This window comes from Schistocerca cancellata, chromosome 3, assembly GCF_023864275.1.
Source record: "Schistocerca cancellata isolate TAMUIC-IGC-003103 chromosome 3, iqSchCanc2.1, whole genome shotgun sequence".
Classification (NCBI taxonomy): Eukaryota; Metazoa; Arthropoda; class Insecta; order Orthoptera; family Acrididae; genus Schistocerca; species Schistocerca cancellata.
The window spans coordinates 414,548,682-414,564,295 of record NC_064628.1 but is presented as its reverse complement, the minus strand read 5'-3'; the positions used below and the strand labels follow the sequence as shown (position 1 = coordinate 414,564,295).

Below are 15,614 nucleotides of genomic sequence, written 5' to 3'. Positions count from 1 at the left end.
TTCGATTTTGTTCGTTGCATTTTTTCGGTGCGGATGTCCCATAACACCCGTTCAATTCAATGTTGAGGCGTTGACTCAGTTTTTTACTTCAGAGGTCAGCTAACCGTCTGACGAACACCCTGAGCTACCATGCCGGCAACCCATCTGAGCCACCGAGGGCACAGAGGATAGTGTGACTGCAGGGATTTATCGCTTGCACGCTCCCCGTGAGACCCACATTCCCAACTTAACGTCCACATGTTACGTTCGTAGTGCCCCTGCCCATTATATTCATTACTCGCGGCAGACAAACTTACCGAGTCCCGTAAGAGTTCCGTCAATGCGTGTGCATCCGGCACAGAAGGAGGTCAATGGCTGGTTAGTCTTAACTATATGAAGTTGGTATATGTTCTTTCAGACATTTTCAGCTGTTCCCGTTGATGTATATCAACGCCTGTCGACAGCCTAGGGTCTTGATTTATTTATCATTTCGATCCATAAAGTGATGTAGGTATCACACCCTGCAGCAGTTCTCCGTGTTGGTCCCTTGCTTGCAAGTAATCGACGAAAAAGAAATTCGGGATTTCACGTAATAATCTATATCTTTTTTTAAAAAAAAGTCGTGTTATAGGCATTGGTTGCACAGCGCAATGGTGCAGTTGCAGTCCTCACATGCAAAACGTGTGGGCGCTAAACAAATCAGCCGCTTTGAATTTTTTTATTTTTAAATCTTTATCGAAATGATTTTGATCATTACTTGTATTCAATTATTTGGTTTAAGCGTGATTTATTTTTATTTCTCTCCTTCGTCAGGTCACTTTAATGTTCGGGTTAACTTTTCCATTTGCCCTGATTTTTCTTCCAATCATATTTTTTTTTTTCACTTTTAATCTTCGTTCATGTGATTTTGATTATATGTCAGTATTAACTTCGACTTGATTTCGTTTCTTTTCTCTTTCTACATCTTAGACCATGCTGTTGCATTCATTATTCCTAGTCGTCGTTTTGGTTGAATTTCGTTTTCTTATAATCCATTCATTCATTTAATCTTCATATGCGTTATTTTGTCCGTAGTGCAATAATAAATTCTGTTTCAAATGTTTGTAGGATGGTAACCACTAAAACATGTACATAATCACACCGCTGCACGTTCAGTATAAACACATTATTTTGCCTTTTGTTTCTTAACTGATAAGCGGCATTTTGTGATATTTAAATATCATGATAGATGAAAATAATTAAGTTCACATTCACAAAAATTCGAAGTGCAAAATTAATGATAGAAAGAAAAAATATCAGAGCAAATGAAAAAGATCATACAGTAATTAAAAAAAGTCTCAAAGGAATATAAATAAAAACATATCTTTAAGACAATTAATTAAATAAAAATAAGGATCAAAGTCGCTCGATATAGATTTAAAATAAGAAAATTAAAAACACCTGACCAAGTTCGAACCCACAACATTTTTCATGTGAGTAAGGTACGCTATCCATTACATTACGCAACCATTCCATAGACCATTCCTTTTATGTCAGCTGTTGGAGCATCACACGAAGCTCCGAAATTTTCTCCTCGATTACTCGCAAAGCAGGGTGAGTGGCTGCTGGGTGTGATAACTGGGACCTTAGCCTACATCACCTTGTAGATTGTTTCAAAATGTGGATCCCACCACTGGGGACCTCTCTCTGTTCGTGTTAACACGGTTTTGTGGTGTGGTTTTGGAATTCACAAAATCTGGGCCTCACGGGCATAGTGTGATTTTTCCAGTTCTTTAGATGTTGTCGGATAGTGTCGTATGAGGCGTAGAAAGCAGAGTGATGACCAGTCATGTTTGAAACATATCTGCTGTCTTTCCGCAGGTGCAACTTCTCCATTACTAATAAAGTGCACCTGTTATTAATTTGCCCGCTAAAGGCATATTAAATTGTGTTTGAGTGAAAAGTTTGTAGTGACAACTATGTGAAATCTATCTTCTGCGTATCCGTATATGCAATTTGTTGAATGTCTTATGCTGTCCCAAATACACGTTCTAAGCATTATGAGGCGAATATGCATCATTAAATTCCTTAAAGCATATTGAGGTCCTTTCCTTCAATGTTCACAACCAAGCGAACCTGATGCCTTGCATCCACGATCGGGCGAGGATTTTCATCTGTCCGTACAGGGTTATTGTACACTACTGGCCACTAAAATTGCTACACCACGAATATGACGTGCTACAGGCGCGAAATTTAACCGACAGGAAGAAGATGCTGTGATATGCAAATGATTAGCTTTTCAGAGCATTCACACAAGATTGGCGCCGGTGGCGACACCTACAACGTGCTGAGATGAGGAAAGTTTCCAACCGATTTCTCATACACAAACAGCAGTTGACCGGCGTTGCCTGCTGAAACGTTGTTGTGATGCCTCGTGTAAGGAGGATAAATGGGTACCATCGCGTTTCCGACTTTGATAAAGGTCAGATTGTAGCCTATCACGATTGCGGTTTCTCGTATCGCGACGTTGCTGGTCGCGTTGGTCGAGATCCAATGACTGTTAGCAGAATATGGAATCGGTGGGTTCAGGAGGGTAATACGGAACGCCGTCCTGGATCCCAACGGCCTCGTATCACTAGCAATCGAGATGACTGGCATCTTATCCGTGTGGCTGTAACAGATCGTGCAGCCACGTCTCGATCCCTGAGTCAACAGAACAGTTCGACGAAGTTTGCAGCAGCATGGACTATCAGCTCGGAGACCATGGCTGCGGTTACCCTTGACGCTGCATCACAGACAGGAGCGCCTGCGATGGTGTACTCAACGACGAACCTGGGTGCAAGAATGCAAAACGTCATGTTTTCGGATGAATCCAGATTCTGTTTACAGCATCATGATGGGCGCATCCGTGTTTGGCGACATAGCGGTGAACGCACATTGGAAGCGTCTATTCGTCATCGCCATACTGGCGTATCACCCGGCGTGATGGTATGGGGTGCCATTGGTTACACGTCTCAGTCACCTCTTGTTCGCATTGACGGCGCTTTGAACAGTGGACGTTACATTTCAGATGTGTTACTACCCGTGATTCTATCCTTCATTCGATCCCTGCGAAACCCTACATTTCAGCAGGATAATGCACGACCGCATGTTGCAGGTCCTGTACGGGCCTTTCTGGATACAGAAAATGTTCGACTGCTGCCCCGTCCAGCACATTCTCCAGATCTCTCACCAATTAAAAACGTCTGGTCCATGGTGGCCAAGCAACTGGCTCGTCACAATACGCCAGTCACTACTCTTCATGAACTGTGGTATCGTGTTGAAGCTGCATGGGCAGGTGTACCTGTACACGCCATCCAAGCTCTGTTTGACTCAATGCCCAGGCGTATCAAGGCCGTTATTACGGCCATAGGTGGTTGTTCTGGGTACTCATTCCTCAGGATCTATGCACCCAAATTGCGTGTAGTCAGATGTCAGTTCTAGTATAATATATTTGTCCAATGAATACCCGTTTATCATCTGCATTTCTTCTTGGTGTAGCAATTTAATGGCCAGTAGTGTAATATATTATCCCACTCGGTGTGAATTTCACCTCATTCTTAAACACAATGCGAACATTGAATTTTGGATCGTCTGCGGTCCGTCATATAATCCATTTACAGAACTGTAACCTGGCATGGTGGTCTAGTGGCCTGGGACATTGGACACTCCGTTTAATTTCAGAGTTGGCGATAAATGGCTGTAAACAGCAACAAACGTATAGATCTGAAGAGTAACCGTTCGGAGCAACCTGAAGTGGAATAAAACTAAATTTAGGAAAAGCAGAAGCAGATCTGAGAGCCGTTGGCAGAATCTTAAGAAAATTAATTAATCAACGACGGAAGTGCCTTGGAAGCAGTGATTGTCACGCTGGACACGCATCTGGAAGATGAAGGTTCAAATCCTCATCCGAAAAACCTGATTTAGGTTTTCCGTGACTTGCCTAAATCGTTCTCCGCAACTGACGGGAAGCGTGAAAGCAGTGCTGGAGGGTGTAGAACCTCAAGCTGTCAACAGTATTGGGATATCTCTGCAGTCTCCACTCACTGCAAGGGTTTACGTTTCTTACACAGTCGTTTCACGCCATCTGACTTTCTTAAACTGCGCGTCTTTCTGCATAGAGCGGGACTGAGACTCAACGGCTACGTTCGACAGACTTCTTTAGGCTTTATACTGCTGCCTTTCGTCTTCGTTTCTCGTCATAAACCTTTGCTCCTCCCTTGCATAACAACCACAGATTCATAAGTAATGATAAGCTTGACGTAAAACAGTCACTAAAAGCAACTAAATAATTAGTGGCAGGGTCGAATCCTGCCTCGGGCATGGATGTGTGTGATGTCCATAGGTTAGTTAGGTTTAAGTAGTTATAAGTTCTAGGGGACTGATGACCTCAGAAGTTAAGTCCCATAGTGCTAAGAGCCATTTTTTTGAGAATTTTCAAAGTCGCTCTCCAAGGTAATTTCTGGTTAAGTGTTCCTATTTGTCACCTATCCTCCTTAAATCGTCAAATCTATAATATTTTACTGTCGGTTACATTCTCGCGTTCTTTATTTGTTGCTGACACGTGTTGTTGGCAAGTAGATAGAGCCTCGTGAACTACGTACCTATTTTCTTAGTATAGCACAAAACGTGTTCGCAGGTGTACGTTAATTTTAACTATCCTAAGTTTGATGAAGTTTTAATCTGCCAGGAAGTTTCATATCAGCGCACACTCCGCTGCAGAGTGAAAATCTCATTCTGGAAACATCCCCCAGGCTGTGGCTAAGCCGTGTCTCCGCAATATCCTTTCTTTCAGGAGTGCTAGTTCTCCAAGGTTCGCAGGAGAGCTTCTGTAAAGTTTGGAAGGTAGGAGACGAGATACTGGCAGAAGTAAAGCTGTGAGACGGGGCGTGAGTCGTGCTTCGGTAGCTCAGATGGCAGAGCACTTGCCCGCGAAAGGCAAAGGTCCCGAGTTCGAGTCTCGGTCGGGAACACAGTTTTAATCTGCCACGAAGTTCCTCATTGATTTGTTCACAACTTTCGTGTGATACTACTTTCCTGTAGACTTCAGCATCATCGTCAAACAATCCAATGCCGCTGTCAATACCATCAACCAGTTTGTTTATATAAATCGTAAAAAGCAGCGGACCTATTACGCTGTCCTGGGGCACACCTGAAATTACGCTTGTTTCTGTTGAAGTCTCTCCATTCAGGACGGCATACTGCTCCATGTCTGTTAGAAAACTTTCTATCCAACCGCATATGTCGTCGGATAGACCGTAAGCGCGCACTTTTTGGGAGCAAGCGACAGTGCAGAACTGAGTCTAACACCTTTCGACCTGGGAGCCGGTATCTAGAGCCTGTTGTGTATCATGCACAAAGAGGGCCAGCTGTGTCTCGCATGACCACTGTCTCCTAAAACCGGTGCTGGTTTCTGTAGATGAGCTTCTCAGAGTCTAGAAAGGTCATTATGTCTGAACACAACAAATCGATGTCAGTGAAATTGGCTGGTAATTATGTGCATCTGATTTTCTACCCTTTTTATAGATTGCTATGACCTGGGCCTTCTTCCAGTCCCGTGGAACTTTCCGCTGCTCCAATGATCTCTGATAGATGATGGATAATAATGGTGCTATATTTGTAGCATAGTCAACATGTAATCTTACGGGGATACCGTCTGGGCCAGATGCCTTCCTGGCGTTTAAGTATCCTAACTGTCTTAGAATCCCAGATACACTAAACGCTATGTCAGCCATCCTTGCGTTTGTTCGATAATTGAAAGGGGGCATGGTGCTGCAGTCTTCTACCGTAAACCACTTTTTGAAAGATAGGTCTGATTTGAATCACTAATAACTGGGAAACTAATAGCGCGCAGTGGTTCAGCCCAAAACGAATAGATCATGTCTGTATGTACTTGTCACGTAGTATTTGTTTTGACTGTGCCGTCATCATACCAGCACAGGCTCATATGCATGATTCTTTCATATTAGCTTCGTCGATGTAGCGTGTAAACACGTTTCGCTGATGAAACATTGATTCGGGTGTCATTGTGGAGCACTACTAGGACCCAAATTGAAAAATCAGTATTAAATTGAAAAGTAAAAAATAATGAAAGATGTCTCACGTTACTCGCAAATACCCTCGGAATCACGGGAAAGCTCGCGAGGAAAGTAACCAAAAAGACACAAAAAGACCAGTGTCGAGCGAATATGAGAGCTACGGCAGAGTCGAGAAGGAAATGAAGAAAAATTCTCAAGGCGATTACGCGACAGGTCCGTGGAACCTACAGCAACCGGGGGCAAAAATATACACATCGTCTGAAGGCGTCGTTGGAAGATGTCACAGTGAACAGTCATGATACATAGATGGCAACATGGCGGCACCAGAGTAGAGCGATAAACTTGTGATTTATCTATCTTCGCTGTTGACTATTATATAAAGTGATTAATTATTAAATTACATATTGACACGAAAGACATTGATTTGATCTCAAAGCTTTCACGAAAAATCTACGGCGCGGAACAGAAGAAAAAAATTTTTAAATGTGTGTGAATTCCTAAGGGCCCAAACTGCTGAGGTCATCGGTCCCTAGGCTTACACACTACTGAAACTAACTTAAACTGACTTATGCTAAGAACAACACACACACACACACACACGCACACACACACACACACACACACACACACACACACACATGCCTGAGGGAAGACTCGAACCTCCGGCGGGAGGGGGGAACAGAACAGCGCATACAGAATTTTTTTTTCCCTAGCTTTTAAACTACTCTTGTATGCTACTCTTGTCACCACTACAGGTTTTTTAACAAGAGGCTCTTTAAGGATAATCAGCGTGTGTTGGGAAACAGTTGCTCAAGGTATTCCAGACATTTATCAGGAGCAGTATTTCACATTGTTTTGCAACGGTATTTATATTTTAGCACGAACGCAGAACTTGTTTCGCTCACGGTCACGTGTACTGACTTAAAATAGCGTATATGATCTCCATTACGATAACTGCCTCGCTTTAGTACTTCGACATCATCAACCTGAGCTACGTTTGAAGAATTTTATAGCTTCACCTGCAGAATCTCGCTGTCAGTAGTAACGCCTCATCTTTGTTTAGATCTGCATTTAACAAAATGATTTCTTTGGAGCAGCTACCATATTGGTACACGTGACAGGTTGGCGATCACCTGCGCAGTATAATCTACTATTCTCGTTAATCGTTCCCTGCTGTTCACGTATATTTTCTAATGTTTTGGTATAAGGAACCTGTGGTCTACGGTGGCTCGTTAAATACACTGGAGTATAAACTTTAAGGACAAAAGTAAAATTCACGTGACCTGTGACTCTCAAGTAACATAGCTCGATGAAACTTAGAGCATACATAGAAAGAACTACTACAGTTTAGTATGGCTCAAACGGTTCAAATGGCTCTGGGCACTATGGGACTTAACGTCTGAGGTCATCAGTCCCCTACAACTTACAACTACTTAAACCTAACTAACCTAAGGACATCACACACATCCATGCCCGAGGCGGGATTCGAACCTGCGACCGTAGCGGTTGCGCGGTTCCAGACTGTAGCGCCTAGAACCGCTCGCCACCCCGGCCGGCCAGTTTAGTATGGAAGCCAACTGAAAGAAATACACAATGAGACGAACAGTAATGGCACTTTTATTGAAAGTCAATAATTACACCGAGAAACAGCGGTTTAAGAAGGTCTACTCGACATATAAAAAGGCCGGAGGTGGTTCTTAATACAGTGTGTGATCACCACTGACGACAGTGTATGCTCTGAAACATGCCCTCACACTCGCCACGAGGTTGGCAAGGAGTTCTTGTGGTAGAGCGTTCCATTACTCACCAGTGTGGTTGACATTTGCTGGATGGTCATTGGTGCATGTGGCGTTCTGCAGTACTTCTTCCCCGCGCATCACACAGGTGCTTAATGGGACTGAAGCCGGGTGAAGGGCAGTCAGTCCGTTCGCCGAATGCCCTCTCGTTTCGAGAGCTCCTCCACTTGCACAGTTAGATGCCGTCGAGCATCGCTGAAAAGACGCTTACGGGGAAGGAGCACAGTGTCACAGGCACATTGACCGGTTCAAAGATCTGGAAGGCAGCACGCCCTTGCAGCGTTGCACAGGGTGGGGCAAATAAAAGTGGTCCGTATAAGTGGTCCACTGATAGTGACCGGGCCAAATATCTCACGAAATAAGCGTCAAACGAAAAAACTACAAAGAACGAAACTTGTCTAGCTTGAAGGGGGAAACCAGATGGCGCTATGGTTGGCCCGCTAGATGCCGCTGCCATAGGTCAAACGGATATCAACTGCGTTTCTTTAAATAGGGACCCCCATTTTTATTAAATATTCGTGTAGTACGTAAAGAAATATGAATGTTTTAGTTGGACCACTTTCTTCGCTTTGTGATAGATGGCATTTTAATAGTCACAAACATGTGGCTCACAATCTTAGACGAACAGTCGGTAACAGGTAGATTTTTTAAATTAAAATACAGAACGTAGGTACGTTTGAACATTTTATTTCGGTTGTTCCAATGTGACAGATGTACCTTTGTGAACTTATCATTTCTGAGAACGCATGCTGTTACAGGGTGATTACCAGTGAATACCACATTAATGCAATAAATGCTCAAAATGATGTCCGTCAACCTCATTGCATTTGGCAATACGTGTAACGACATTCCTCTCAACAGCGAGTAGTTCGCCATCCGTAATGTTCGCACATGCATTGACAATGCGCCGACGCATGTTGTCAGGTGTTGTCGGTGTATCACGATAGCAAATATCCTTCATCTTTCCCCACAGCAGGAAATCCGGGGACGTCAGATTCGGTGAATGTGCGGGCCATGGTATGGTGCTTCGACGACCAATCCACCTGTCATGAAATATGCTATTCAATACCGCTTCAACCACACGCGAGCTATGTGCCGGACATCCATCATGTTGGAAGTACATCGCCATTCTGTCATGCAGTGAAACATCTTGTAGTAACATCGGTAGAACATTACGTAGGAAATCAGCATACACTGCACCATTTAGAATGCCATCGATAAAATGGGGGCCAGTTATCCTTCCTCCCGTAATGCCGCACCATACATTAACCCGCCATGGTCGCTGATATTCTTGTCGCAGCCATCGTGGATTCTCCGTTGCCAATAGTGCATATCATGCCGGTTTACGTTACCGCTGTTGATGAATGACGCTTCGTCCCTAAATAGAACGCGTGCAAAAAAATCTGTCATCGTCCCGTAATTTCTCTTGTGCCCAGTGGCAGAACTGTACACGCCGTTCGAAGTCGTCGCCATGCAATTCTTGGTGTATAGAAATATGGTACGGGTGCAACCGATGTTCATGTAGCATTCTAAACACCGTCGTTTTTGAGATTCCCGTTTCTCGCGCAATTTGTCTGCTACTGATGTGCGGATAAGTCGTGACTGCAGCTAAAACACTTACGTGGGCATCATCATTTGTTGCAGGTCGTGGTTGACGTTAAAATATGTGGCTGAACACTCCCTGTTTCCTTAACTAACGTAAATATCCGGCGAACGGTCCGGACAGTTGGATGATGTCGTCCAGGATACCGAGTAGCATACATAGCACAAGCCTGTTGGGCATTTTGATCACAATACCCATACATCAAGACGATATCGACCTTTTCCGCAATTGGTAAACGGTCCATTTTAACACGGGTAATGTATCACGAAGCAAATACTGTCCGCACTAGCGGAATGTTACGTGATATAACGTACTTATACGTTTGTGACTATTACAGCGCCATCTACCACAAAGCGAAAAAAAGTGGTCCAACTAGGACATTCGTATTTCTTTACGTACTACACGAATATGTAATAAAAAATGGGTTCCTCTTTTTAAAAAAAAACGCAGTTGATACCCGTTTGACCTATGGCAGCGCCATCTAGCGGGCCAACCATAGCGCCATCTGGTTTCCCCATTCAAGCTAGATGAGTTTCGTTCTTTGTAGTTTTTTCGTTTGATGCTTATTTCGTGAGAAATTGGGCCCGGTCACTATCAATGGACCACCCTGTACATATAACCGCACACGTGACACGTACAAGACGTGTACGCCCGCCACGTGATCCATACCAGTTCAGAGCGTAGTACGGGCTGTGACAGTGTGAGTAGAGCTGTGCAAAGGAGACAATGCTCCTCACAGTGGAGTAGCGGGTGTTCATTGTGGAAAGTTACTTTACAACAAAGTCGTGGAAACGGTGTGGTCAGTTGTTTGCTGAGAAGTTTACTGCTGTCAAAACGCCGGCAAAGAGTGCCGAAAATGGCGTCAGATAGGATCTGTTTTGAACAAGTTCAAAATGTTCAAATGAGTGTGAAATCTTATGGGACTTAACTGCTAAGGTCATCAGTCCCTAAGCTTACACACTACTTAACCTAAATTATCGTAAGGACAAACACCCACACCCATGCCCGAGGGAGGACTCAAACCCCCGCCGGGACCAGCCGCACAGTCCATGACTACAGCGCCCCAAACCGCTCGGCCAATCCCGCGCGGATTGTACAAGTCATAAACATTCCGAAACATGCGCACACCAGAAAATGTGGCTGCAGTTCAGCAGAAAATGCTACAGAGTCCTACCAAATCAAGCCGTCGGCAGTCGTAAAAAGACCGGCGTATCAAGTCGATCACGGGGACGAATACTCCATTTGAAACCTGCAGTCTAATCGCGACTCTAGCTGACCACTCACGTTACCTCATCTGTCAGTGTGCGATTACTTTGTGTGGGGAGCTCTCAAACCTAAGTCGTATCCAACAACCCTCATAGTCTTCAAGAACTGCAGCAGAACACTTCGGATGAGACTGCCACAATTCCAGCAGTTCAGCTTCGATTCGAGGTCAGCAGCTCGGTGACCATGGCCCAAAAGTGCCAAAAGGGGAATGGTGGTCACCTTCAACGTCTGATATAGTCAGGTTAGTACTTTATTTCCATTTCTCTGCTGTCTTTCTTTGTATCCTGGAACTCTGCTCTCTGGGCCACTTTTATCTGCCCCACCCTTTACCATCCCCACAACGTAACACCTGGGCCACGAAAACGATGATGTTCGACAGTGTTCCTAGGTGCACGTCCTGTTTCCACTTTAATGCACCCAGGTGAAGCAATGCGACGCCCTACTACGTTAAGAGCATATGCTGCCGTCCTTGGTGATCACACATCCTGTTGAGATCCATGTCCCGCCTTTTGTAATAACCATAGTACCATCATAAATCACGACGACTTCAGTATAATTATTGTCTTTGAATTAAATTGTCACTTCTGTTCGACTCATTGTGTGTTTCTCGCAGTTAGTTTCTGTACTATAACGTAGCAGTTCTTTCTACGTATGGTGCAAGTTTCGTCGAGCTTTGTTACTTGGCAGCGGCACGTCATGCGAAAATTACCTCCGTTCTTAATTTTTGCGCACAAGTATAGTAACTGCATTTCGTCTGATTTCTTACTCTGATTTATCTTTGCATCAGCAATAGGCTATGCCGGTAATCTCTGCACAGCAGTACAAATGTCAACTATATGCGCTGTGTGTCCTGTTTGGAAACAAACTTGTTTCAGTCGCCCAAGGTCCTTGCTGCTTACATCAGCAATTTCCACTGCACTACTCACGTTCAAACGTGCATTCTGTATCCCTTGGTTCTGTCTCAGGTTATTTTTCTCAGCGGTTTTAGTTGAACAATAAAAGTAATACATAGCAGCATGGAAGGATTTCCACATGAAGAATGTCAAAAGCCGCAAATGCTAAAGTACTGTGATGTGGTTGGCGTCGCAGGGAGAACAGATCGACATTGCGTCGTTGTGCGCTTTTCCATTGCTTGTATGAGCTGCATATCGCTCACTTCCTGGTAAATAAATCTATGTGTCTCCTGATGATGGCTGACGTTTCGATGAAATTTCGTATGACTTTCACAACGTGTTACGGCGGCCAACCGATAGTTGTAAATTCAAAATTAGTGCGTCTTTCATATGATGTGACACCACTTCAAAATTGCAGGGCTTGAGCTGACGGACATTATGTACCGGTCGAATATCAACTTCCAGTTCGCTTTAATGATGAGCGTGGGTTCAATGCTGAGTCCCCTCATCGCTTGGGCGTCTGGAAACTGGGTCACGTTTATGCTGGCGTCATCAGTTCCATGTTTTCTTCTCTTCACCTGCCAAAGGTAAGTTGTTCTCTATTTGTATGTAAATAGTAGCTTTTCTATTTATAGCATGTATTTCACGAAGAACTATTAGCAGCAAGTATTAATATGGAACATGCATGATCCGTCAGAAACTACGGTTGCTGTAAATAGGAGAATTTTTTTAATACAGTGTGGCGCAAGGGAGCTCTAATTCTCCAATCGATGCAGAATAACAAGATTAGCGACAGAATTACGTTCACGTATTGTGTCATTAACGTGCTACTCGGTGTTACAACTTGCAGATGACAGCGCATAGAAGTGTTCCAATTCAGCACACACATTCCGAGAGCCTCTTGCCACATGCAGGTGTCAGAGTGGTTGTCAGGAATTGTAGGCCTCCGAGGCACTTAGGAATGGGACAAAAGGTGCCACAGCTGACTATATTGTCCAGTACGGAGTACCGCCTGTCGCGCCCTGGAGTTGGTGAATCACCAGCTGGTTTGGTTTGTCATGGTGGGTGTTCATCAGCGACGGAACAAAGTCTCAAAATCATTGAGCAGGGAAGGGCACACTTCAAGCTGCGCCGAGCGCAGAGAGAAGAGAGAGCGAATGCATCGTGACCGCCACTCTGCACTTGGCCTGCGATCAGCACGTGATTCCACACCTACTCACTTCATTGGTCACTCAGGCGCCACTCGGTAGAACATTGTCCTTCAGCATCCTTCTCCAGAACAATCTGTTTTTATTCTGAGGTGATGAGTCGACACGGCATTGCAGACCATTAGTTAGACTGACGAGGGTCGTTCCGAAAGTAATGCCTCCTATTGTTATTCATGAAAACTGCAGGAGATACATAAATCACAACGGCGCAACTAAATAGAGCAGTATTTCAGCTACAGACTGTCATTTTTTCACATAGTCACCATCATTCGTTATGAACTTTTTCCGACAACGAATCAGAGCCTACATGCCGCCCTCGTAAAAATCGGAACCAGCTGAGACCAACCACTTCCCTACAGCTTTGACAAAGGCATTCGAGTCTTGAAAATGTTCACCATGTAGTCCATCATTCGGAGGCCCAAAGAGATGCAAGTTTGAAGGCGCTAAATCGGAAATTTACGGTGGATGTGGTAAGATAGTCCAGCTGAATTTTGCAATGAGCTGTGTGGTCGCAAATCTGGTGTGGCGCCTGACGTTATCATGTTGCAGGTGAAAGTTGGTGTTTTTCTCTGGCCTTACCCTGAAACTTCGGGCTTTTAGCTTAGTCAGTATCACCTTGTAGCGTGCTGAATTGACAGTTTCTGCAGGCCCCAGAACATCCAAAAGAACCGCACCATAGCTATCCCAGAAGACTGAGCACATCACTTTGCCTGCAGAGGGCTGTGTTTTGAATTTCTTCTTTGACGGAGAATTCGCATGTCGTCATTCTATGGACTGTCTTTTGGATTCCGGCTCTTAGTGGTGACACCAAGTTTCATCTCTGGTGACAATGCTATTCAGAAAATTGTCACCTTCAGCTCCATATTGCTCCAGCAGATCCCGACCAATTTCCAATCGATGAATTTTTTGTTCTCCTGAAAGCATCCGCGGGACCCAACGCGCACAGACTTTGCGATAATCAAGATCTTCCAACAATGTTTCCAAGGCATTACAACCGAAATTCAGCTTTTCACACAATTGTCTGGTCGGTACCCTCCGATCAGCAGGTATGAGGGTTGATCAAGACGCTCTTCATTGCGAGGGATGACAACTGTACAGAGTCGACCGGGCTGTGGCTTGTTATGCACACCTTGAAAATGCCGTGCCTATCGCCTCACATTGTTCACGTCTATTGTATCGTCTCGATACACCTTTAGCAAGCGTCGATGGATTTCAGTCTGCGAAATTCCTTGAGCAGTGAGGAATTGAATCAGACATCGTTGTTTTATACGCGCGCTCATATCGTACTCCATTTTGGAACACTCCTCTGCTGACACCAACAACTGCAGAACAATGGAACCACCTGAATATGAAAGAGGAAGGTTCAAGCAAAACAACTACACCAACGAGATCTGGTGTGGACATCCAAAGTCACCCAAAAAATAGGAGACATTACTTTCTGAAAAGCCGGCCATTGTGGCCGAAAGTTCAGGCGCTTCAGTCCGGAACCGCGCTGCGGTTACGGTCGAATCCTGCCTCGGGCATGGATGTGTGTGATGTCCTTAGGTTAGTTAGGTTAATTAGTTCTAAGTCTAGATGTTAAATCCCATAGTGCTTAGAGCCATTTGAACCAAGACCTTCGAGAAGACCCTGGCATAAGTGAGAAATATTTTTTTAGTTAAGAATAAAGTAGTCTAAGTAAGCAAACTTTGTCTGCAGGGTTGTAATTGAGTTCTTCTTCTCAGTTATTTGATTTCCTTTTGAGATGCACCAATAGAAAATACTGCGAGCAATCAAATCAGAATACCTCAGAGGCTATGAAATGCCATAATTGTGTGAAAGGACGCATGTCTTCCATTGATTACTATGTTGTAAGGGCAGAAATTACTTTGGTTACGCCTGCTAATAACTTAACGAGCCGATGTTACAGTTCTTGCAACTCCCCTCACTACAAAACAAGTTTCTTTTGATACGACGCAGCAAACCACACTTAATAATGGGTGTTGAAGGTAGCAAAGAGTTTTTCATTATTCTGCGAAGTTCTTACGAAGTTGTTAGTTAGAGCCGGCCGCGGTGGTCTAGCGGTTCTGGCGCTGCAGTCCGGAACCGCGGGACTGCTACGGTCGCAGGTTCGAATCCTGCCTCGGGCATGGGAGTGTGTGACGTCCTTAGGTTAGTTAGGTTTAAGTAGTTCTAAGTTCTAGAGGACTTATGACCTAAGATGTTGAGTCCCATAGTGCTCAGAGCCATTTGAACCATTTTGTTAGTTAGAAATCGAGTTCTTCTCACACTAACAGTTTAAAAAAGTCAGAGCCGTTGTTAACATCAAGAAATACTCGTTCGATAACGCAAGACAGTAACGTGAGTATATAATTTCTCTAAAAGTTCTAACTTACATTGGCAGATCTGAACTTCATGCCTTTTTGTTAGAATCCTCCTCATTGTAGCTGTAGCGTCCGTGTACGATTTTTTAATAGACCAGCGATAACTGCTTTCGACGATAACTGTAACAGAACAACTGTTCTCAGGAGAACATACGTCTCGAATTTCAGCCAGAAACTTCTTTTACGAGACTGAATCTGTCTCTTCGAAATTATGCATCCATGTTGTACTCAAGTGGGTTGAAGATACACTGTTGTAACTGGCACCAGTTACACTCTCACAGTTTCTATAAATTGCTGTAATACAAGGCTTGTCCAGAAAGGAAGTTCCGATCAGTCGCGAAATGGAAACAACATTGAAAATCAGAAAAGTTTTATTGCGAAAGTTGGCTCCATGTTCCAGTTACTTCTCTACATAGTCGCCGCTCCAGCTAGGACATCTGTCGCACCGTT

The 15,614-nt window shown here is 44.2% G+C and overlaps 1 protein-coding gene across 1 annotated transcript in view; it reads left to right on the top strand.

The window, feature by feature from the left end:
- Positions 1-15,614, top strand: part of LOC126175162 (solute carrier family 22 member 7-like) — an 89,599-nt gene that overhangs the window by 49,449 nt on the left and 24,536 nt on the right. Inside the window, exon 5 of the mRNA XM_049921747.1 lies at positions 12,012-12,180. Within this exon, the coding sequence (XP_049777704.1) occupies positions 12,012-12,180 (169 nt within the window). The remainder of the gene's footprint in view (positions 1-12,011; positions 12,181-15,614) is intronic.